This window comes from Trachurus trachurus, assembly GCF_905171665.1.
Source record: "Trachurus trachurus genome assembly, chromosome: 22".
In the NCBI taxonomy this organism is placed as follows: Eukaryota; Metazoa; Chordata; class Actinopteri; order Carangiformes; family Carangidae; genus Trachurus; species Trachurus trachurus.
The window spans coordinates 21055479-21081232 of NC_139907.1; the positions used below are offsets into that span (position 1 = coordinate 21055479).

General features: G+C 43.8%; 1 protein-coding gene across 1 annotated transcript; it reads right to left on the bottom strand.

Annotated features, from left to right (window-relative positions):
• Positions 1-5601: 5601 nt before the first annotated feature.
• clic4 (chloride intracellular channel 4) lies at positions 5602-25277 on the bottom strand. The gene is made up of 6 exons (XM_083998449.1): positions 24894-25277; positions 12670-12779; positions 10448-10573; positions 9936-10042; positions 8887-9068; positions 5602-7484 (listed from the first exon to the last, which is right to left on the bottom strand). The coding sequence occupies exons 1-6, from the start codon at positions 24960-24962 to the stop codon at positions 7320-7322; spliced, it is 759 nt and encodes a 252-aa protein (XP_083854575.1). The 5' UTR covers positions 24963-25277; the 3' UTR covers positions 5602-7319.
• Between the last annotated feature and the right edge of the window lie 477 nt (positions 25278-25754).

A 25754-nucleotide genomic window follows, 5' to 3' on the forward strand; every position in this document is an offset into this window, starting at 1 on the left:
AAAACACAACCACCACCTCTCTCATGCTTCCTGTGAAAAAGTGCTGACCATGTGAAGGAGATAAGAACAAACCCCTGGAGAATAGTGTCTGCCAGCTTCAGAGGCCCCTCGCTCTCTGTGGCTGAGTACCCTCTAGTGGTAATTATAAGGAAGGGCATCTCCTCAAGCAGACTTTGTATCCCTGAACCCTCACTGTGCCTCTTTACCAACCAACAGCGGCAGTTAACCGCAGCTCTGCCACAGGGTGTGACTCCAGGACCCAGATGGGGTGAGCGGCAAGCCAGGGAAGGGGGTGAGGCAGCTTTTTGTGGGCCGCCCAAGGGGGTCCACCACAGTCCCCTATCTCCCCACCACAGTAGCCACCGAGCCCCGGAGAGAGACAGCCACCACACCACATTTTAATGAGGGCTAAAATAAACAATGTGAGCACACAAAACCCACCCCGACTGGTTGACTGCAGGCACTGGAGCAGAGCAGATAAGCCGGGCTGTTACTCGGTGGTCTGGAAGTTGGTGGAGTGGCTGATGCCACAATGAACTCCACTTGTACAGTAACGTTAGACCCTCACAGCGCTCGAATAATGAGTGACACTGTTTGTCGCAGAGACGGCACACACCCGGGTGAAGACAGCCTGACACAAAGCATTGTGTCAGGCTGTCTTCCTTTTTTCTTATGGCCTTAACTGAAGCCGACCACCTCTGAAAGTGTGGTCAACTTCAAGGAAAGGCCAAGTTCAACCAAATAACAAATAATCTCACTTTCATGTGGTATATAGATGTGCCTTGGCTGATTTTGCCAATCAATTGTTTTGTTTTAAATTAAGCTATATAAACCAGTGTCCCTGTTTTTCTAAATCAAATTTTTTTACTGTTTTCATAGGCTCTACTTATTAAACAAAGAAATTTTCCTCATCAGGAATCTAATAAAACACATTTACGGAAGCCCTGTATTTCCACAAGATTTCATTTGAATATCAACCTTTTCAATTCTGCAATATTTAGGCCTATTTGACTACTGGTGTCACTAGTAACAGACACTGTTCCCTCTAAGGTGTTTTACTGTGCAATTGCTCACTGCTCCCCACGTCTTTGACCAGAAGACAAAAAAAGTTGCACACTCAAATATCCCCGACGAGTTTACTGTTTATTTCTCCCTAATGTGCGCTTTGAATTGTGAAATTTATGACCTTAACCGTGGTCTTTAGTGCAACTAGATTTAAGTTTTTGCTTGAGAATTACTATTACTGTTAATATCAAGAATGCTTCTGTGCCGAGAGTTGATGACACCAACTTGATGTTAGTTATTTTTTTCATATTGTTCATATGACAATAAATGCAAAATCTATTTTGCCAAAACAATATTGTATTTTGTTATCATTAACTGTAACTGACCTAGATATGGAGTAGCCTTGGTAATGTTGTCAAAATAATCTGTTATTAATCATAATAGTAATAGCCAATTGTATTGATATTTGGAGTTGGAGAGGTGAGGTCATTGCACCAGCATGTGGACGTACTGTGCACGCTTGAGCTTTCTCACAGTCGCTCAAGCAGGTCATCAGGGGAGTTGAATTTCTGCTCAGGGGTTTTGAAAATTAGAGGGAACATTGGTAACAGAGTAAATTAACATTTTACTAATAAAATAAGAGAGTTTCTAAAATTTTACACATTACCAAACAGAACCTGATAACTGATAACTAGCTCTACTACTACAACAACAATGAATAGTAGCTAGGCTAATGGTATGCCACATTTTAGTACGGCTACTTAAAAACTACATTAAAAGCATATTTTACTGATTTTAAAAAAATGCTAATGTTACACATATTCAGTAAACAGTTGTTGTATGGCTTCTGCAGTTTTAAAAGCCTCGCTTTACTCACTGATATGAAAAGAAAAGGCACCTGCATTTGTTTTGAGTGCCATCTTTGGCCTAACTGAAAAAAAAAATCTTTGGGCTAACGTTAACGTTAGCTGACTAAGATAGCCTACAGTTTCTTCTAATTTAAGTGAAACAAACCTTTAAAATACACCTCTTGACACCAGGTACATCGCCAAACTATTGATATTCATTGCATTTGAAACCTGTTTAAACAAACCAAATACATAAAAATATAGAGTTTCCTACTTTCCCCTCAGGGTGCCACTCTCCATCACTCTCAGCATATTGACGTGTTTTTCAGAGCTATCACGGTATATAGGCCTATTTATGAGTAACTATATGCCGCCACAACACAGAAAAGAAAAAAAAAACTCCCTGTAGCAGCCAAGAGAGACACGCAAGCTGATGGGTCAATGACAGCTTGTACGACTTGAAGAGGTTTGGCAAGAAAAACACACCTTTGGCGGATCAACATACCCTCGGCGCTAACCAGTCGCAGACTACGAGTAGGCCTGCTTTGAGGGATGCCAGCATATTTTCTGGATAAAGGCCAACATTTGAAGATATAAGCAGAAGATTTAAGGCCATGAAAGGCATTATGGGATGTGCTGCAGTACCTTAGTCCAACCTGTACAGTCGCTCGACGATTGCTGTCATGTTGTCCTGTCAGTCGCTGTCATCACGGTGGACGTAGCAGGGGAAACACAGGTGCAGCTAACTACAATAATTAGGGCCTGTGGCATTTAGGTGTGTCAGTAATTCCCGCCACCGAGCCAGTGGGTATAATACCAAAAACGCCTCGACTGGCACAGCTTTTAGTGGAAGGCAGCCATTATTAATGTTATTAGTTAATTTACATGTCACACAAGCTAGGCTTCTGACAGCTGGACTGCAAACATGTTTCCTAGTGGTCACTTGAATTGGCTGAATGTTATAGCTGAAAAATAGGAAATACATGTTTTTATGACCACTTCATTAACATTATGGCAATCCCCCCACAACAGTGCCTTTCCCCCCCACACACACTTTTAGGCATTTGGATCCAAACCTGGGAGCCTGAACAAGTTAAATAGGAGTGGGAAAACAAGACAAAGGCAGGGGAAAAATTTAAAATATTTTGTTTTTTCTTCTACCTCCACCTCTTTCTGCAAAGTACGGGATAAACTTACATCTAATAGTTTAAAATTTAATTGTGGTGAAAAAATCTCTCTTTGGTTGGTCTGGTAATACTCCAGATGTAGCCTACAGTATGCAACTAGTGACAATGGATCTCAAATTGCTTTGCTTTTTTGGAGTTACCGGTAAAAATGTCCCACTGCCTTAGGCTGATTCCTGTGGTCTTCATGAACTATGATGCATGAAAATGAAAAGAATTATGATTTGATAATTAAACATTTATTTCTTTTGCACTTCCACTTCAAAATACCACTTCAAAGTCAGGCCTCAAAGTTTAATTGTGGCTTACATCTTAAATAGACAATGACAGGCTTTGACTGTTGACCAAAGTGAACTTTGAATACTGTCAAACTGACTGAGAAAATTACATTTATCCTTCTTTTTATCTTAAATTGTCATAATAGGAGCTGAAAGTAAAGATTAAAAGATATTTCACAACATAATATAAATAAATAAAAAAACATCTGTAAAATCCTAATTCTCTCATTGCTATTCATTTTCTTCATGCAGGCCTTTTGTGCTGTCAATCAACAGAAAATCAAATACAGAGTGACCTACAGCCACATCAAATGTCAGGTGCACAGGGTTCATATGCAAAGAAGGGTTTTCACACATTGTAGGTCTAAAACCCAGTTGGGATATCACTATGTACCCTTGAGTGAGCTACTTTACCAGTGTAAATATTTAGCCAGCTGTATAAATGGGTGTTGTGTAAAACCTGCAAACTGAACTGGCACTGCAGAGAAAGAGTCCATGCCAAACAGAAAAGGTTCCACTAGACTAAAGAGGAGTACGAAAAAAAAAAGAAAACACAGCTGACTGATTTACCTGTTGAAGTAAAAACATAACGGCAAAAAGGTTATCAGGACTGACAAAGTTGTAACCCTGCACTTACAGGGCACATGATTTCCCCATCCAGACAAAGAGAGATCGAGGGCAACAACTGTGGCTGTGTGATCTGTGTGTGTTCATAGTTAAGCTGACTTGTTGGCTCCCTCTCATGGTGTGTGATATAGCCTTGCTCTTTCCTCACACACACACACACACACACACACACACACACACACACACACACACACACACACACACACACACACACACACACACACACACACACACACACACACACACACACACACACACGCACGCTGGCACACAAAATGATTGAGAAACAACACTCAGCTCCCCCGGCCTCACCTTCATTAACCAATTACCCTAATACACTCACCCTGCTTGTAATGAGTGTGTGGTCTGAATAATATCCAGCCTTGTTGTGTCTTCTCTTACCTCACACTGACACACACTTACATACACACACATGAGTGTCTGTCTGTTTGTGTCTGGGTGGATTTCCTCCCTGTGAATTACAAGTGGAGACTGTGTCTCAGTGTTCACCACCAGTAAGGGAGCAGAGAATGTCTGGAGCTGCAACATGACACTTTAATGATCTGGAGAGCATCCAAAAACTGTACGCCCCCACACCTTTTTTTTTTTTTCTTCTCTTGCGAAACTTTGGCTGTAATCATCCCTACAGAATAGACTTGTTTGTGTGTGCTTCAGAACAGTAGGGAATTGGCTGAAAAACATCGTCAAGTTGACTGTGAGTGGGCGTCCTCAGGGGGAGGTGGAGCCCACAGTGGGTGGACACCCACATGAGACATTCCTTGGAGAGAGAGAGAGAGAGAGAGAGAGAGAGAGAGAGAGAGAGAGAAAGCTGTAAACTAACATATTTTGGCCCAGGGGTTTCCAACCTTCCTGTATTTCTGTATTGTTGACCTCCAGACGGATTCACAACAGACCCAATATAAGATGTTTGTAATTCAAATCATACAGTAGAGGAATAGAAAAATATTCCCCACATCCCACTGAAATAACATTTAACAAGTGAATGATAGTTCTTAATTTCTTGGTGGTGACAGTCGCTGGACAACAGCTTCATCCATCATTTACTGTATGTATAAGGTTAAAATACGACCTCTGACCTCTGAGTGCTACTTCTTCAGGGCAGATAGAAAGTTAGACTAAGTTGTGGAAAAGGAACATCTCAAAGTGACAAGATGGGGCGGGGCTAGCTGGTTAGCATTTTAACCAATGGCATTCATTAGAAATGAAAAACATTGGTATGGCTGGAGACAGTGCTTGGTGTAGTGTAATAAAGTTTGACACTGAAGTCATCTTTCCTCTAGACTGGTAAGTAAACAGCGGCTAATGCTAAGGCTGCCCAGGTAATGAAAAAAAAACCTACCAATAGCTACTTTTTGATAATAGACTGGAAAACATCCATTTTACTTTAGGAGTTGGGTTGTTAAAGCTATAAAGCCATTGACTTAACAACAAACATCTTAGGTATTTAATTAGTCATTTTATAATTGAAGGCTTTGCTAAATATAAAGTATGGCCGATGAATAGTATTTCCAAATCAGACAGGTGTATGGTATAATCAAACTGTAGGTTTGTATGACAAAAGTCAGAGTGCCAGTAAGAAGTTTATTTCCATTCAGTCAATATTGTTAAAAAAAAAAAAAAGCCATGACATAGCTTGGATATTTTTCTTTGTACAACTTCACATGTTGTAATGAAATGATTTCTGAAAAAACCTTCTTGCAAAATATTCGCAGAAAGAAAACGAGTAAGGCAAAGAGGAGATGGGTTAATGTGGAATTACAATCCAAGCAGGCGAGGAACGGCCCCTTTTCCTCAAAATTCAGATGACATGTATAAAATTGACACATTGAATTCTGAGCAAGACAAATATTTACAATTCCTTTTTTTTTTCTTGTTATCAAATTTGTTTCATAACAAATGTCTGAAAAACTGGGGAAAACAAAACAGATTTGTTTTACCCTCACTAAAGCACTTTGGAGCTACTGTATCATAACATACATTCACTACCTTAGAGATCAATCTACACACTGACGAGAACGTGGAACTGGACCAGGTATACAGTATATTTCATTGCTACTCTCCTCGGTTCATTTGTCATAAATATCTTTAGTGTTGCCTTTCCTGATGCCTGACCGCACATTAGCGTCCTCCATCCTGTAGGCTGTGGAGAGACAGACAGTGAGAATGTGTGTGTTTTTTTTTTTTTTACTTCACTAGTGTATATGGCCGTTGTCATCCTATCCACAGTGAGACCAGAATAATGTGCCGCTTTTTGGTCTACGATGTGTAATCCAAACTATCGCTACAGTCAGCATGGACAGAGTAGAAACTTTCCTTCTTGTTTCATAAGAGAAGCAAGAGTTGCTCGTGTTTCTATGGACATTCTCTATGGCAATATGGTGATATACAAAAGGCCAGAACATTGACACAATCCTTGAACATCTCTGTAAGCTACATATGTTTGAATATGTTTTTAGACCTCAGGTTATATTTTTCCTGAGTTGTTATTTCTACAGCTGGTACAGGAAACGTCCTACAGATCTACTGAGCTGAGCTACAAGACTTTTGCCGGTTTGAGGCAATGAGGAAATCAGAGCATGGATAGCAGGTAGCTTTACCAGCAGTTTAAATTATTTTGGATTTTTAAACAGCTCAAAATCAAAATAAAGCATCTCTTACTTGATATGTCAACCATTCTGGTTTGGATTAGCTTCAGTTTCTAACTAAACCTGTCAAATACTTGAGCCAAAAAACACTGAGGCTTCAACACTGTTTACAACACCTCTTAATAAGCAAAAAGACAGGAAATTCAAAAACAAAACAAAAAAAAACAGCTTCTCAGTGTTCCATTTGTATAGCAAAATGAGAGAGAGCAACTTCAATATCAAACAGACAACAGAAAATTAACAACAGCTCATTTCCCCTTCACACAGAGAGAAGGTCACTTTGAAGGTCACTTTATCAGGGAGTGTGTTTGATGAGGCTCCCGACATCGATAAGCACTGATACCCTGTCTGTCTGGCTGCTTCTCCGTCACCTCATCACCTCACAACGCCTCACAACATACATCAACAAATGAAAAACAAACGTAAATTCAAGATGGAACATCTGTGACCTTTGCTGTACCAACCAAAGAGATCGTCATAGAAATCTGAGGCCCAAAAAAAAAAAAAAAAAAAAAAAGATCAAAGAAGGGTTCATGCATTGGAGGGGTTCGCTCTAAATGAGGAGAGAAGGAAAAAGAAGTCCAGAGTTTTTTCTTTCTCATGAATGAGCACATCAGTCCTGGTGCTGAGGGGAGAGAGAGGTGTGGAGGGAGGGTAGATGAGGGAGGGCACAGGGTGACGGATGGAGGGAGGAGGTCAGGGCTCAGGAGCTTATTTGACCAGCCTCTTGGCTACGTCTGCGTAGGCGATCTCGATCTCCTTGTCACTGGGGCAGGTGTTGGTGAACTCTTCGCGCGTGTAGGCGATGTTCAGGTACTTCCAGATGGACGTCATCTCTTTGGGGATGTCGAAACCTCTGTACTTCTTGGCCACCACCTGCAGAGGGAGACATCAGGACCATAATATTAAAAATAAATAATAAAAGCATGTGTGTATTTGTGTGTCTCTTTCTTCGCATTAGTTCTGTCAAATTATTGGAATAATGTGTGCAGTTAATCAATTGTACAAACTGAAAATGAATCTGCTGGGTGATCAAATACAGTAATTGCTTGTTTGGACAACATTTTTTAGCTAAAGTTAAAGCAGAAGTAAGCGATATTTTTGTGTTAATATAAGTCTTAAATAGTTATATCTTCCGACAGCAATCGCTTACATAGAGTGTTTGGACCGAAACACGGGTCTCTCAGTCACTCTGCTCTGCTCTGAGCCCAGGAGAAAACTTTTCTCGTATCCTACAAGTTTTATCCAATGAGGAGAGAGAACGGCATGCAGGGCTGTGTGTGCAGCCAAGGGATGCGCCTGAATGTGGTAACGTAGGGACGAGGACCAATAGATCCATGACGAGGGCGGGGGCTGCTAACTCCATCGGCTGACAAGACGTTATGGTGCGTTCAAGGCAACCCGTACTCGTGCTTTTCTGTTCTTTCACAGGTAAAACAGGTCGGAAAAACACGAGTGGGTTGCCTGGAGCGCTACAAAGTCGTAAGTCGTGACCTGAAGCTGTAATTTACGGTTTCAAATGCCTGCCTGGAACGCAGCACTAGCCAAAACGACCGGATCGCTTACTTCTGCATTAATTCTAGTGGATAATTTCACAATTATTAATTAAAATCATGAAAATATTTTGTTTACTTGTGTTGTTTACACACAATAATTTACATTTAAATTACTTTTAAAAGTACAACTTTGGAAGGATTGTATATATTGTGAGAGAATAACTGAAAGGTAAAGAAGTACATTTTATAATATCATGTGTTGACAAACTAAATTCATTGTGGAATCTATAAGCAGGATTTACTGGAAGAAAGGATATAGTAATGTGATACAGGTATCATTACAGTGAAGTTAAAACTGTCATTTTTCATCAGTTACTTCAGTTAATTAATCATTTTGATAGATGAGTAATTGTGAAATGAATAATTCACAGGTTCCTGCTTCTAAAATGTGAAGATTTTCCACTTCTCTCTGATCTCCATTGTGATTCACTATTGTGGGTTTTTGGATCGTTAGACATTACAAAACTGGAAAAAGTGTGATATCTCTTTTATGATACACTCAACATTCTTTACAGTATACTGAGGTAAATAACAGATTAATTGATGGTGGATCTTATCATTGCAAACCTATGGGTTTGTATCTGAAAGAACTGTTTTCTCTTACTCTGCTCGATCTCACCGCTCATGTTGAATTGGGTTGAGCTTTTGCTGGGCCTGTCTCAATGTTCCAGTGGTTGAGGCTTTTCCTAAAATATGCTGTCAGCAACGTATCACTCACTCACCTTAACTATATGCAGCTTGGGTAGCAGGTTGCAGTCAGCCAGAGTCATCTCATCGCCATCCAAAAACTTGCGGCTGGAGACCTTGACGTCCTCGATGCTGTTGTGGTCGATCTCGTCTGGCAGTGGTGAGCGGAGGTACTCGTCCAGCTTCTGCAGTGTCTTCAGCAGGCCGCGCTCCAGACCTGAGAGCAGACACCCAGAGAGATTGTAAAAAAAATACTAACACTGCTTCAAGTTTCATCATACAGTCATTATGAGCAAATAATCAACTGCTGGCACGGCTGGTGTTGGATTGACATATTTTCCCCGAGGCCTCCGCCACATCTGATTCAGCTGCAACGCTGATCAGCCACATGAGGGCAGCATTTCATCACGAGACAAGTCATGGGGTGACTATTATCAATACAGGAAATGGCTGTATCATCAACACCTGTACAATCGGACCCCGTCTCGCCCTATATCTTAGATTATTCATTCACTCTTCATTTCATTGTCTGAAAATATGAAATGAATGTGTCAGTCGATCGGTGGTCCGACAGCAGACGTGACCTGGTACTTTGTATGGCACTTATCACTGAACCATGAGATTTAGCCTCAAACTGGTGTTGACATAGCCTTGGCTTTCACATCCAGCGCACTGTGGTTCAATATTTTCCCAGGGTGGAGAACAGCCAACGAAAATATGATACTAAATCTTGGTATTTTGTCAATATTGTAAACATCCTTCCAGGAAGCAATTCCACTAATGGTTTCAAAAGACTACATATTTTTCCACATTGTTCCAGTCTTATCTGGGTAAGTAAATGACGCTGGCTTTCTCTTACATGGCTGAATGTGAACACTAGCTCATTCTCAGGATAGCTGCTCTGTGGTTTTCCAGGTGAGACGGAGAGCACGCGGGCAAAAAGAGGCAGCAGAACAAAGGCTCAGTGTCCCAGAGGGAGGTTGTAATCCCCCAGCAGCACAAGCAGATAACTCTCCCTGCTAACTCCCTGGTGCGTGTGTGTGTGTGTCTGTGTGTCACACATCGCGCAGGTACTGTAACTTACCCTCATTTGCATCTGGTTTGGAGTTCTTGATGAATGCTGAAAACTTAGCAAAGATGTCCATACCAGCTGTGTTTGACTCAGGGTGTCTTGCACCAAGCTTGATGTACCTGCACACAAGTAAAAATACACACGTCACGATTCACAAATATGAAGCATTAAAGAAAAAAGGACACACCTGATGGTGACTAACCCTAAAATGCTTTTTTTTTTTTTGCTTCTTTACATTTCGTAGATTTGTATCTGTTACTGTTGTTGTTCTTCTGTAGGAAGAAATAACCTCGGGCACCGGTAGGACAGGGAAGTCAGGAAGTATAAAAACGGATACATTGTCATTTTAGTTGATAAGAAAAATATACAGTATTATCACCCATATCCTTTAGGCAAAACATTTGACTGAATGGAAATCCACAGATAGACTTTACCCCTTGTCGTGTGTTAATGGATGACATAAAGCGACCACAGTGTGGCGGCAGTGCGTTAGCGAGCGCCGAGCGGGACCAGAGAGTACTCACTTGGGTGGGCAGAGGACATCCTCAAGGAACTCCTCGATCTTGTTGACGTCGGTTTTGACCTCACCGTTGTAGGTGATGAAGGGTGGGTGTGTGCCGGGGGCCAGGTTCTGGAGGTCTGCTGGCTTCCTGGAGGACAGAGAGCGGGACAACTTTATATTGTTTGCATGTTTGAAAGGTTTTATATGTTTATTATGTTTATGTTGCGGTTGAACTATAAAAGTACCAGGATTACCGACACTGAATTAGTGATAAAGGAGATTGTAAATGAGACAAGACTCCAAACTGGTCTGATGTGTCCTGCATCATGATTTAAATGTACATATTTCTTACTTATATTCTAAGTGGTCTATGGCTCCGACAGCTTGCTGCACTTTAAACAACTTTTTCCGGAGCCCTCCAGCCATCCTCCTTATCCAACTGTAGCTGCTCTGTCTTCAACTGTGTGTATACGTGCGTTTGTCTGTCTCCACGAGTGTGTTTGTGTGTCCCCTTCTCCCTGCAGCCTTCAAACCAGCACATTTTGTACCAGATGTCTCTGGCAGGCAGATGACACTGACACACAAACAGAAATGAGCATGTGTTGAATGAGTAGTGTGAACACGAATGCCTTGTGAAATCCGCAGAGCCCAGACGCTTAAATCCCTCCACGACGACGACATAAAAACACAGCAGCGCCTCGACAGATGGATATAAGATAGCACATGGTGTGAATCCTCTGCTGATCTAATATCATATAAAACAACGTCCATAAACGCTCGTAAACAGTCTGGGGTTTGTGGTGTGTAGGCAGCAACATGAATGGTTGCTGGGTTTTGAAGGAAGCCATCTAGGGACACAAAAAAAAAAAAAAAAAAAAAAAAAAAAAACGGGAAATGACTCCAACTCTTTGGCATGCAAAGGGGAAGTGGCACCCTCACCCAATGATATCACTAAGGAGCGGGCAAGAAGCTACTTTGAGGTTTTCATTATAGAAGTACGCACAAACACAGAGGCCTTGACCCAGCACAAGAGCTCAGGTCAGGAAACATAAAAACACCTCCACTTGGAAATGACATGTGACCTCCATGTCCTTCTACAAGTGTAACAACACGACAGCTCTTCAGTTTAAATACCGCAATAAAACGAGCCGTGAATATGGCAAACACACGCCTCCTTTTGCAACACAGCCATATTATGTTGACTCAAGATTGCAGACAGTATATAGCATGGAAAAAAGTGAAGGCTGAACCCACTGTCCCAGCTAAAACAAAGGGTTTGTTTGAGGAGCGAGGAGTAAAGAGATACTGCTAAGTAGGCGGACATACTCCATTGCTTTGGGCAGCACATTAGCATGCTTTGTTTTGTGTTAAATACAAAATATATGTAAATGCACACAGACCTACGGAGTGGACACAGATTTCTTCCTTCTAGCTGTTTAATAAGAACACATTGTTTATCAAGTACATCTCTGCTCTGTTTTGTCAGCACGCGGTGATCTCCAATGTCCCGGAGGAGGACGAGGAGGAGGCGTCTGGTGTTGAACCAGCTGCCACATGGATGGACCGTGCTCTGGGAGACAACGTCAGAAAATCTGAATCTCTGAGTCAAACACACGTGACGAAGGAAAAGACCATAGAAACCAGACGTCCATCTGACCATCAGCAGCCATGGCTGAAAATAATCTGGCACTTGCCCGTGCTGGCTCAGCGAGTGGAAAAAACATTGAGGGAGCATTTAGATGAATCACACAGACAGAAACATAGTGGGTTTGGTAAAAGAGCTTCTGGTGCTGGAATCCACATGTGAAAGCACGTTTCTCTTGAAGCTGGGAGGGGAAAAAAATGAAATAAAAAAAATATATAGCCCAGACAAAATTGCAGGGGATCACTGGTTTTCTGATCCCAGGCATGAAAAATAACATGTTGCCCACCAAAATCCAGGCAGGAAGTGAGCGGAGTGAACAACCTTAAATAGACCCTCCAGAGTCTGTGTGTTTATTTTCCTCCGATTTTCTCCGGCCTGGGAAAGGGTCATGGGAAAACCAAATAAGCAGTAGGGAAGCAGAGAGCGTGTTAGAGGTGGGGCTGGATCAAAGAGCCGCCGAAGCCTTGGTGGAAACACCCAGAAGATGGGTGGGACGAAAACAAGTTTGATGGTTTCTTTTTTTTGTTTTTTATCTTAAATGAGGGCGAGCAGCAGCAGCGGAGGAAGATATAGATCAGGCTACTGGGGCCTGGACTCACCTCTTGAGGTCCACTGTGGTGACGTTGAAGACGACTCCTTTAAGCCACAGGATCATGAAGAGCCTCTGAGAGAAGGGGCAGTTCCCGATGCTCTCTCCATCGCTTCCCGCCTTTAGGAAACAAGAGAGATAACGAGTTAGTATAGAGGCAGATTAGCTATCGGAAACATACCATGACAGGTACCGTTCCTAAAGGGTGAGGACACTCTTTCTATCTCACAGGGTGGAAACGCCCTGGAGATAATCACTGCACATATAAAACACAAGATAGCCTCATCTGAAAAACATCTGCATCTTGCTCCTTCCACTGATAGCACTTGGCTTATTATTACTGAGGCAAAAGCGGAAAAAAGGTCCCGATAATCTTGGTGGAGATCTCTCGCATCTCTGTTGCACAATCTTTTACGGCCTGAAGCGTTTCATTGCACTCGCCCCAGAGAGGGCCCATTTCAGACACAACCGCTCTTTCACACACACACGTTACAGAGCTGCCCCATCGAAAAGACACTCACACAGGAGGGAACGAGTAGAGGGCCGAGCCCCTCTTGTCTTAAATGCTTCAGCACACTTCCCCTCCATTAATCTGCCAAACTGCAGTCTAAGAGTAAGAGGAACCTTCTGGAGTGATTAAGACTCGGATGGCCTCTTGTTTCCTCTTTTTTGCTAGGCTGCACAAACACAAGGCAGAGCGGCAGCGATGAGATCAATGGGAAATGGCATGCATCCTCTGAATCAATGGTGAACACTCATTGTTGAGTGGCGGCACTAAGTTTGAAGTGAAATTTAAGATGAATCATCAGTTAAGTTCTGTTTTTTTTTTCCCTCAAAAGGTGAAATGATGTAAAAGCTGTGATGCCGTCATCTCTGCAACACACACACACACACAGAGCAGTAATCAGAAAAGCTATGGGAGGGGGCTGCTGCGGACCGTCAGCGATATCTCCTCCCGTCCTCTCAACAATCATCCATCTCCTCTGTCATAATACTCTCTTCTCTCTGCTTTGCTCCGCTCGCAGCCATGTAGGGAGCCAGGAGGGGGTAGAAAAAGGACAAATATGGTTTGGATTCTGCATCAGAAGGAAAAGAATAAGCATTTCATTTGATTAAGTGAGCTTTGCGCAGTATCTTAATGAAATCTGCTACGCTGACTGCCGCGCAGTTACGCCCTCTCCGAGACGTCCTACTAGGTTTCCACATGCTGGTAAAAAACCAGGAGCCGTCATTGTGAAACTGAGATCCGCTGGTGTTCTCATCTGCTCCTTGTAATTCTACACTACACAACACGTAGAGTACAGATTTACATTGTACTTCTTAAACCACAAGATGTGCATCACAACCTTTATTAAACTCTGTGGATACTAAGCCTCATGCTTGAGGTATGTCATTCTCCAGGAGAGGCAGGAATGAGGTGAGAGAAGAATGCGCTGTATTCATCTATTCACAAGGACAATCAGGGAGGTCATTCAAGTATCTGTGCTCTGGTATGCACCTCTTCATTCAATGTAACACTGTCCCAGAAGCTGAATATCACTTTTATTATGTCGGCCTATTGTGTCCTGTCGTCGGTCTCTCCTCATTCACTGCACTTCCTCTGCGTATGTCCTATTTTTATTTTATTTTTTACTTCTTCTTGTAGCTTCACAAGTGATGAGAGTGTGTCTGAATGTGAAATGCAAAAGACGCGGCTGCATTTTTTGCATAAATTCACAAAGTTGCCGACAGATTTGCAAAGGTGAGAATGAAATTTAAATCTGTTTGCCCTCGACTGCTGTGTCTGAATATTTGTTTAATATCCGTCCCTCAATAGAGGACTTTGTCTTGGAGCACCGAGCCAGTCCGGCAGCTCCTTGCTTGGTGAGGACAGGCGGGCTGCTGTTGTCCTCTGTGTGACGCCCAGCGGGATGGCTCCGTTTGATCTGCCTGCTGGCTCCCATTGTACTACGGCCGTGCCCCCCCCCCCTCCTCCTCCTCCTCCTTCTTCTTCCCCTCCTCTCTCAATTCAATATCTGAAAAGCGTGGATTAGATCACCGCCTTTGTTCGGCCAATGAAAGTCCCCTTTTCACCTTACATGATTCAATTCCAAAATAAAGCCTCAGCTGCGAAGTGTTGGCGGTTTGGCCGTCCGCCGCCACCGCTGCTACACTAGGCTGACATTAGCTGATCCTTATGGCATCAGAAAGACATGAACAGGGATGACTACTGCTCCATTTCCCCCCGCAGCAGCAGCTCCACCTGCAGAGCGCCATTCACTTCTGGAGCAGGAGTGGCAATGCGGCACGGCAACTGTTCCCATGGCGATGGCCAGATACATATGACATGGAAAGCAGAGCATGCAGCGTGAAGGGGGGGGGATTACCGGCTCGCAGGTGAACCATCTAGAAGCGAGCTCTCAAAAATGCAAAACGCGTACTTTGCAGTGTCATCATGGGTAAATCAAAAGCTGATTAATATGCTGAAAACGGGGTGAGCTGCTTTAAGGCTGAGTTCATCCGAGCGGTGCGTCTCAAGTGGCCAAGAAGAAGGCTACAGCAGCTGAGAAAGACATTGCACTCTTTTCTTTTCTCCCTCCGTCTGCTCCTGGAGCCGCGGCAGGGCTCCTACCCTCTGGAGTCTGCAGCAGAGCAGACAGACTGCAGCTCTCTGCCAGAGACACTGATAGCACAGAGAGAGACGTTACTGGAAGTGAGGAAGACACTAAGACTCATGATGAGTAGTGAGTGTTAAATGACATCCAGGACAATGAGTAATAAAGATACTTAAAGTGAGAGGAGGAGAAAAGCCGTTGACTGTTGTGACGTTTGGCTCACTTGCTCGTTCCTTCCTCCTCCTCCTCCTCCTCCTCCCTTTATTCCTCTCCCCTTATCCTGGGCCCCTCTCTGGAGTCCAGAGGGGGGCTGGGCATTTGGGGAGGAGGGAGAAACTATTCCAGAAATGTCTGTTACTCCCGCCGAAGAGGGTGCTTTGTTTGGTTTAAGTGATGATACTGTTGCAGCTGCATTTCCGCTGCCTGTGACATGAACTGCTGCACTGTTAAGGAGGAGCTGCCCTAAATCCTGTGCGAGCAAAAACTGTCCCAAACAACTTTTTTTATATAAAGCACAACTTGTAGATAGATGACAATTTGTAACTAAAAACTATTATTTTATATAAAGTCTGTGACCTAAAACCAGGTTAGCGGGTACAGAAACCCCTCCTAACCCGGTCGCCCTGTGTACCAACACTTTCCAAAGAGCTGCTATTATTAAAGTGTGACATTCAGAAAAGGGCTTCTGGAGAACCTTCTATACACCAACAACACAAAGCACTTTTTGTTTGTAGAGTTGGAGAAACGTCACCAGTGAGCAGGGGTTGAAAAAACACCCCAATAAAAACACACACCAGCCAGGCAAAGAAATTGTTTCAAACGGGCCCTTATAAGGTAAGGCACATCATTTGAAAAAAAGATGCACTTTTTCCAAGAAGTAAACCAGCAGTTTGCTTCCAAATACACGCAGCAGCACTCACAGGAACACTGAGCTGCGCCCAGTGTGTAGTCTGCTATTTTGGCCCCCACCGTGTCAGAAGTGACTCACATCTCGGAGACGGTTACAACATCTTTGACCAAGATTCAGACTGAGATTTCTGGCCCCCGATGTGAAACAGCTTTAATATCGTCTGTGGCTGAAGAGGCAGCAACGGCAGCTGACTACTGCTAACAGACTAGCGCGCTTTATTTAGGCTGAATAGATGGGCTCCAAGTCAACAGATGCTTGTTTATTTAATGCCAAACACACACAGCTGCCCAGTAAAAGGGTGTGACTCATGCTTGAGTCGGATGTTATCTGCATTCAGGACCAGCAGCAGTCGGTCAGTCAGGGAGGGAGGGAGGGGCCACACATGTCATGTATCTTCTCAGACACGGTGAGGTCATTCCTCTTATCACTTCCTCATTGACTTTGCTAATGTACCCACTGATGTAATGAGCAACTTGACACATCTTAAAAGGGATAGTTCAACATTTTTGGCAAATTGGCCCTATAGTATCCCTATAGTCATAGCAGTAGGTTTGTTACCTTTATTTGTCGGTGCAAGCTATTTTTAGAACGGCGGAGCAGAGCCGTGAGCTGCTCGGAGCTACGCTAACGGAACGCTACGAGACGGAGTTGTTTTCGAGGTGAATCCATGCAAAACCACTGATGTGCGTTCCTGTCGAGGGCAGTTTTTCAGCAAGCAGTCTCTGCATTTACCTCGAAAACAACTCTGTCTCATAACGTTCTGTTATTATCTCATAGCGTGGTGAATGTGCAGGTCACAACTTGTCTACGAGAGCATTTTGGAGTTGTTGGGATTGTGTAGTTGATGAGTTTGATGAGGGAAACCAAGAAATCCCATTAGCCTCCGTAGCGTAGCTCTGAGCAGCTCTGCTCCGCTGTTCTAAAATTAGCTTGCACCGACAAACAAAGGTAACGAACCTACTGCTATGACTATAGGGATTAAGACAATGGGCCAAAATGTTGAACTATCCCTTTAAGAGTAATGAGGATGATGTAAGGTCTTAAAGTAATAACCTTGAACATAACATGGCCATGTATGTAGTTAAAGGTAGGTGTACTTTTAACAGGTATTCTTCACAGGTCCAGTCCTATAACACTTTACGAGCAGCCACATAAAAAGCACAAGCTGTTCAACTCAACCTCTCTCTTTTATTCTACCACTTCTTACACTTGTCATTGTTTAAGACATTTTCTGATGATGTGAGGTCTCAGTTACAGTAGCTAGTACTCATGGGGGACAATGGGTCCTGTTGAGGCTGGGCAGGGTCCTCCCAGTCTCCGCTCACGGCCTAATTTTAGTAACATGGCGGCCCGTGCCCTTCCCTCATAGCCTAAATTAGGTGGGCTGCTCAGCAAGTTCCAGCCACACTTTGACCGAATAAGGAACTGACGATGCAGCGTTCCTCCTCCTGCTCCGACACACAGCAGGAATGTCTGTTTGAGAGTGGGCAGCCATGGAAACGTCATGGCAATGCCTCTCCCTGTTTGCCGGACAGCTATGTAGGCAGGGCCGAGGTTAGGGCTGTGACTGGACTGAGAAGCTGGACCAAAATCTGTCTGTTGCTCAGGGTTACTCAGCCCATGATGCTCCTATAGGCAGATTAGCCAGGTTGACGGAAAACAACAACAAAAAACAGTAAATTAGGTGATACATGACATGACACATGGGCAAAGTCCAAAAGGAGATCAGAGTTCGAGGCCAGCTGCACAACAGCTGTCCCTTCCCTGGGAGGAGTGGATGCCTTGCTGAAGAGCGCGTCAGCAGGGAGGATACTTATAGAGACAGAGGTTAAGAACTCGGGTCATCAGTATCAATGATCATCACACTGTCTACGCAAAATACTACAATGACGTATTGAAAGCCACTAAGTGTAGAGCTGAAGTGATCAATTGCTGATTTTAAATTGATGACATAACAATTGAATCTGAGGGGGTTGTGGTTTGTAACAGCTCCTTACACATTACACATTTTTGTTTACTGTTATGAATGAATTGTCGGGTGAGGGAGGGGTGGGTTCTTTAATGTTATACAGACTGTATGTAGAATAGAGACGGTCATACTGTATGTCTTTGTGTATGCAAAGCACATTGTGCTACAACTTCCCCTGTATGAAAGGTGCTATATAACGTAAAGTTTGCTTTGATGTGATTTTATATGACATAATTAATGGAAGGGGGAAAAAAATCTATTGGCTGAACAAATTCTTACATTTATCCCAAATCTGTGCTGTCATTTTCTTTTATAAAATATCTGAGTGATTTATTTTATCTTGTCTTTGGGCCTTGAAAATAACGCAATCTAAGAAGTCTGGAGGTGAAAAACTAAAACTGACAGACTTGTGATACCTGTAACGAGGTGTAAAAATAGAAGTAGTAAAAAGGGGTGGATGTCGCCTCGCACAGAAATGTGAGGTTTGGGCTTGTGCCCGAATGAGCGGGGCTGGACTGGGTGGGTATGAGAGCGAGGTCAGACTGTGACCGCTCAGAGAAGTTAGTGTACCGAGGAGTCAGGCCCTGCTGGATCATGGAAACGCCATCACATCCTTGGTGTGGCTCTGACTCAGGCTGACATCACTCAGCGGAAACCACAAGACCAGTGAGACACAGAGCCTCTGTGCCCGAGCACATGAGCTCTAAAGAACCGTCGGTTTCTGTGGAAAACGGGAAGCTTAAGTCAAAAAAAGAGCTTGAACCGTGCTATGGCAATGACGTAAGCTAAGTCAATAATATTAGAACCACTGTATTTAATGTCACTGTGGAGGGAGGAGATAAGATTACGGCAAGTTTGGTGATGAGTAATACGGATCCCGAATGATGGAAAAACAAACAGCCATGTGGAAGATCCCGGAGACCAACAATCATCCTCCCTCTGTTTTCTCAAGTGTCTAACACAAACAACAAACTGAAGTTCATGCACTCCGGCTTCAACTCCACCCACTTAACAGTCATAAACCCCAGACGAAGACATGTGCGGAGTCACACATTCACACCTAAATGCATAAAATCCTCCTTGGTCTTCCTTTGCTCTCTTTTCATTCCATTTGTATAGGACACAACATGGAAAAGCTGCTCACAACATTAAAATGTCTATAAAAGCCGATTTGTCTGCATTTGATTCAAACCCAGATGAACTAGTCCGTAGTGATTCCTTTAGGACAAATGTCTCGTCTAGACAGCTGTGAACCTCCCTCGGGCAGAAACACAATGCCAGCATGCCATTACCATGCCAACAAGATATACATGGCAGCAAAGCTTGCACCATGGCCAAACAAGCACAAACCTCATCAGTAATTCTGAGCAGCCAGTGTCTCTGTCTCTCTGGCCACTGGCTGGTTGTGTCCACTCTGACCTGCAATTGAGATGTTTTTCAGCACCGGTCTCCAACACACTGCCTCGCTCCTCACATAATAAAACTCAAACATGCAAAGCACGCTGCTGCACAAACCTTACAGTTTGCATAGACGCAGGCTGTTTATTTAGGTTTCATTATCATATGTTAGGAATCACATGTCACTTTCAGTTTCAATCAAACAACTTTATTTATCCCAAATACGGCATTCAGTCTTTTCTGTTGTAGTTTAAAATAATCATGATGTCACATCAAGCTGCTGATATTGTTTTTCAAGATTCACTTCAACCATTAAATTCAAATAAAATGACTGATTTTATCTCTGAATTAGTAGAGTAATGAGCTGTATTTGTAATAGGCTCAAATACTATGCCCCCGTCACAGACTCCATTGACAGCACTTGGTGAGTGACTGAGTGCAAAAGGCTGCTGACAATGCTATACAGAGGAATGGGACATCATCTGACTTTGACATTATCAAAACATGTGGTCTACAGCTGTGGGTTTGGAACTGTGTTACTTAAAATAGAAAAAAATAAAAAATAGAAATACTGCAATAGAAACTTTTCGGTTTCCCTCTGTGCTTGTTTGCTAACTCTGATAAATTCTTTCTTCCTTTTTTTTTTTCATTTTATGACGGTTGTTTACTGCCATAAAATATCTTTAATGTTTCCAGGGCATCACCTAGTAACCACAGTAACCCAGGGTTTAACGTCACACTATGAACTGTGTGGCAAAGTCTTCAGAAATGCTGATTTCTGGAAAGTGTGCATAAAAGGAGCCAAAATGTCTGCCAGAGAGCCCTGATGCTCTTGTGCCCTCATGGACTTAAGGACATTGAGATTGGGCCAAATTCTTCTTCTGCTAAGCCTGAGTGGATATATGGGACACCGTCACCGAGGGTCCCCCCCCCCCCCACTGTCACCCTATCCTCCATGTTCAGCTTTACTTCGGGTTACATCAGTAGGTCAGTAAGGCTCTTCTGCTGAACAACGTACAGTAGCACGTGAAACACAAGCAGCCTGGATCATGTTGAGACTGATTAGGTTACATGTGTAGTAAGGAGGGCAGATTCACTTATTTAAGGGGTCGCACACCTCCGCTAACGGTCAAGATGATGCAACACATGCAGGCAGAGGTGGGGAGAAGGAGGAGGCATGAGTTTTTCCTCTCCATCCTGACCTGGCAGGTTACAACTACTGCAGCGAGCTGTGTGGAGTCGTGTTACCTTTTGAATAAAACGCTACATGAAGCTGCAAGAATTCTGAATGTGGTTGCATTAAATCTATGAAGTCTCTGATCTATGTTTTTCTGGGCTGGCCTCACTTCCCGTCATTGAGCTCGCAGGAGAAATGCCTCATTAGCCGCCGGTTTCCTGGATTGGGCAGCTCAAATGAGACAAGCTCTTCCTCTGCCTATTAGATTGAACTCAGCTTTTCCTCTGGATAACGTGATATCATAAAGAGGACATTTATTCGGGGCACAACTGGGATCATGGCCTCAAGTGTAGTAGCAACGATCCGGCCTTTCATGTTCTGACATCCACATAAATAACTTGAAAATATGCCTTCCTGTATGAGAACAGAGACTGATTGCCCACCTCTTTGATTTGGTTTAATAACACACGGGCGGAGGGATTAGGCCGGTTTCCAGCGAGTCGCTCAAGCAGATAGTTACAGAGAAGAAACAGTGACAGGTCAGGTGCTGCAAAAGTAAATTCACAGCACACAGCAACAGCACAGCACTCTACAGCAGTAACAAGCCATTAATCTTTGTACCCCACCTCATGATGCTGACTGCAGCACTGCTATACACTTGTGGAGAAATAAACTGCTCTATTGATTTACTTCAGTTGCCTAGAGTACCACCCAAGAGAGAGAGAGAGAGATGAGGAGGAGGGGGGGTTTAACTGAAAAGCAACATGCAAACAGTAAGCAAATTGTGTCTGACATTCAAACATAACATACCTCACCATCAGCAGGGAAATTATAATTGTGCCCTGGTAAAGACATGTACAAATAGAAGTAGTGTTTGGTCTCAGTTGTGCATAATTTCACGCAACTGCATTGTGCAAAGTAAATGCTGAAGAAGGTCATTGTGTTTCCATAAAAACAGTCCGTCACATGGTACAAGACTGATTGTCACATGTTGTGACTGATAGCACAATAGGAACATGAGCAGCTCATCCCAAGGTCTTTTAAATAAAACCTGAACAGAACAGACTCTGCATGAATCACAGTGTATTTTCTCATACAGAGAAGAGAAACTTACATGTGAGTGAGGTTGCGGTGTACTGACTGTTCACCCTGAAGTGCTGCTTTGTCGGGACCTCCTGTCTGCCATCTTGCAGGCTTCCTACTCCACAGTTCCCGAGAGACTGTCCCGAAGGACAAACACAAACGCAGACCTCTTGTGCCATCCAGACTTTTTTTAAAAAGCACTTCTCCGACATGTTTACTGGCAATCTTGTCACTGCTGGCAAGAGGATGGACATTTGGAGGCAGCAGGAGGCTTTCCAGCTCGTAACGCGACCTTAGTTGGCACAGTCGCAGCCAACAGATGCATACGCAAGTAGAGATGAAGGCTGTTTGTTTCTTTTCACCCATCCATATTCTGTTCGCTGCCATCCAGTCGGACCATACGGCGGCGGTGGAAAATGACTCACTTAGCAGCACGACTGCTCTGAACTCATTTAGAGCAGCTTTGCGAAGCTGTGAAATGTGAATGAAAACATAATAAAACCTGCTCTGATGTAATGACAAGATTCATACACACAATAACCGTGAACTGCTCAGTAGAGGTAACCTAATAAAATCATCTCGGCAGCTTTTCAAAGAACCACTCTGAGTGCTATATGATCATTACAGACAAATGGATGGACCTCACTTTAAGAGGGGTAAGATTTCAAAGAGTCTCTTTATAGCATCTTGTTGCTTCAGCTGCACTTTGTGCTTCTGAACTTCATGTCAGAGTAAAAAAGTCTCACACAGCACCTAAACGCATCAGATTTAGGGTTTCCGGTTACCACTTTAACCATGTGATCTGTCAAAAATGCCAAGTGAAACCAACTGCTGCTCATGTGCAAAACGATATCTAATCTGCTGTGCTGTGATGAGGTCAAAAGGTCGATCCTCCCTTTTTTTACAAAGTCATTACATCGCACTCATTTGCAAATGAGAGCAAGAATCGCTGACTAAGCCGAGCCGAGCCTCATCGGCCCCTCGAAGATGAGCACAACGTTAAGCGTTTCCACGGCGATGTCACAACTGTTGTGACAAACAGTGCACGTAGGAGAGCTTTATGGCAGGACTGTCACAGTGGGAGGGTCAGCCGCTGTTAATGGGTAAACAACGGTGCCGTCACTTCTCAGACACTGTGGAAACTCACGTACTAACAGGTATAATTAGTCAGCTCTGATATGTGGCAGTGGCCTCACAGATCTGACACTGCTGTGCATGGAGAGAGCCGAGCACACACACACAGCGCTTCCTTATCAGCTGTTCCCAGAGGCCTGGCTCGCACCAATGTGCCTATGGCAACCTGCGCGCATGCCATTGTCCCCAAAGACTGTGTTTAACGCCGCACAGAAAGAACAACGGCATCAATAATAGATGTGTACATGCAGGTAACACAGAGTCGGTGCTAGAGCCATAGAGAGGCTATCATGTCCCCCACACGCGGACACGTCGAGAAAACAGTAACACACCATGGAGGAAACTTCTGTGCAGTCCAGAGAGGGAGGGGCTGAGAGAGCTGGACACACATGTAAACCTTCCAAGGCCTGGGGATGATGTAACCTCTCCTAGAGGCTGAGAAAGAGAGGTAGCTGAGGAAATCATGCAGGCTGCTTCTTTCCCATCAGCCTCTGCTGCTCTGCCTCATAATTACTTCACTATAAAAGACTCCTTTTTTAGGAACAACAATAACAAGAGAAACTGATCATAGTGTTATGACAGAATCTGAGCAAACATCATCCTTTTTTAGACACACCCCAAAAACAGAGGTCAAGGAGTCAAAGTTACAAATACATGAGCTGATTGGATTTATAAACATTTTCAAAACAGGCTAAAGCAGCTTTTTGAAATGTTTTCACTGCTGCAAACATTCAAGTATTATAAAGTGGTGTTCTGGTCAGTGACACCCCACTGCACTACCACCCACATGCTCTCCCAGGCAAAACAGGACCTTACACCCCCCTCCCACTCTCCCAGCCCCCTCCTTTACAGCCCCGTTCTCCCCCTTTTTCTTTCCTCTGTCATTTTCCCGCCCTGCAAAGCAACAGGCTGAAGAAAAGAAAACAGCCATTCACTAGACTAGGCTACCCTCCACCTCCACCACCACCACCACCACCATCATCAGTGGCGTCACCCCTGAGGCTGAGGCAATGTGATGTACGAGTCCAGTTATAATAAAAGCAGTAGTGCAGTAGAACAAAAAAAAAACATATTCCTCTGAAGGTCATCCTCTCTGATGTGTAATTTCATATAAATGTGATGAATTGTGTTTCCCATATCTAACAACACCAGGTATAAAAGCACTCCTACAGACATACAACATACTGGAGGAATATCCAACAATTATCTGTCATATTGTTGTCTTGTAAATAAACTAATTTCCAAAACCAGAGCATCACAGATCTCTGGTAGCAGACCAAGTGATGTTGACCCTCAACTTACATTCAGATGACCAGTGTGAGGAGATCATAGAGATCATGTAGCTATTCACTCCCAACATAATGCTGCATCACTTCAAAACGCTGCATGTTGTGACAATGAACTTAGAAAACACAACTGCGGCAAGTGTGCACATGTTTTTAAGTGTTGCCTTGCATCTAGCCGCTGTGGACCGCAGCTCCTCAGCTTTTGTTAACTGGATGAGCGCTCAGTTTTCCAGCATGGCAGCAGCAGGCTGCACTGTCCTTCTTCTCCCCCACGACAAGGAGGGGAAGAAGGAGCTGCCCCCGCCCTGCTGCTGCTGGTGACACCGCAGGCTCCACATGGCCACCACGGCCAGAGAGGGGTCGTGGATGTAAAACCTTTTTTTTTTTTTTTTTTTTTTTTTTTTAATAATTGTTAACTCCTTATCTTAACTGCAGTGTCCCAGCAGTGTGTTGACCACCGGACCCCAGGAAAAGGTGAAACACAAACGCGTTGCTAGCTTGAGTGGTCTTGGCTAAACAAAACCCCGACATAATAGCAACAACGTTATTTGTTCTTTCCCTCCTCCTGGCTAGATATTCAGCTTGTATGACCCCTTGTGAGCTGGTAACACGTTGTTGTTTGACTTAAAAGTGATAAAACTTGTCCCATGTGCGGTGTGCTGCGGTCGGTCGGTGGGTCCTACCTTGACGAACAGCTCGATAACGGGCTCGTTCTCCGCCTTCACTCCGTTCTGCGGCACCGACAGCGACATGGTGGGTGATGATACTTTATCAAGTTTGCGCTAACAAAGATGAGTTTCTTTTCTTCGCTGCTACCACGCCCGACTTCAAGCTCGGTCCACTTCTCCACCACCCCTTTCTTTTTTTTCCGCACTGAATCCCAGAAGGCGCTTTTTTCTTTCTTTCTTTCTCTCTCTCTCTCTCTCTCTCCCCCGAGGAGGACCCGCTGCTGGAGGCTCAGAGTGTTGTGACCGAGGAGCCGGACAGACTGCTGCTCTGTGGCCGGGCTTTGGACTTCAGGCTGGGGGAGCTACACACACATCGTCCGCCTGTGAGGCTGTGAGCGCTGGAGGAGCTGTGGTGGTGATGAGGACGGTGAGAGAGGCAACGGGAATATTTAACGGTGTGATGTCACTGGAGCGCAAACACAAAAACTGGGAGTGTGGGAGGGTTTGAAGAGGGAGTCTCTCATTGGGAGGAGGAGGAGGTAAAGGAGGAGGATGCGGCGACTGAGTGCACATCGACAGGGCTGCTGCTGGGACACATGGTCACAAAATAAGACATTATCAAGAATGCGCTGCTGTCATGAAGCTTTTTTTTCTTTTTCTTTTACAGATAAAGAAGGAAGCACGAGACAATTATTAATTAGGTGTTGTTGTCCACTATTTGTTAAGAGTCTAATTAGTTATGTTTTTATAACAAATGTATGGTGTAGTAAGCCCATCTATACATTTTACTTGCAGGGCTGAGCAGTCAGCCCAGATAGGCTATTATTTGTTTTTAATATGACCATTGCAGGAGCTGCACTTCTTTTTCATGAAGGT

What these genes read in the sequence shown, in the direction of transcription:
- clic4 (XM_083998449.1), bottom strand. Translation starts at nt 24,962, where the DNA reads ATGTCGCTGTCGGTGCCGCAGAACGGAGTGAAGGCGGAGAACGAGCCC. An exon ending in TTATCGAGCTGTTCGTCAAG is followed by an intron (nt 12,780 to 24,893) that starts GTAGGACCCACC and finishes TGTTTCCTAAAG; the next exon opens with GCGGGAAGCGATGGAGAGAG. An exon ending in GATGTCCTCTGCCCACCCAA is followed by an intron (nt 10,043 to 10,447) that starts GTGAGTACTCTC and finishes ACTTGTGTGCAG; the next exon opens with GTACATCAAGCTTGGTGCAA.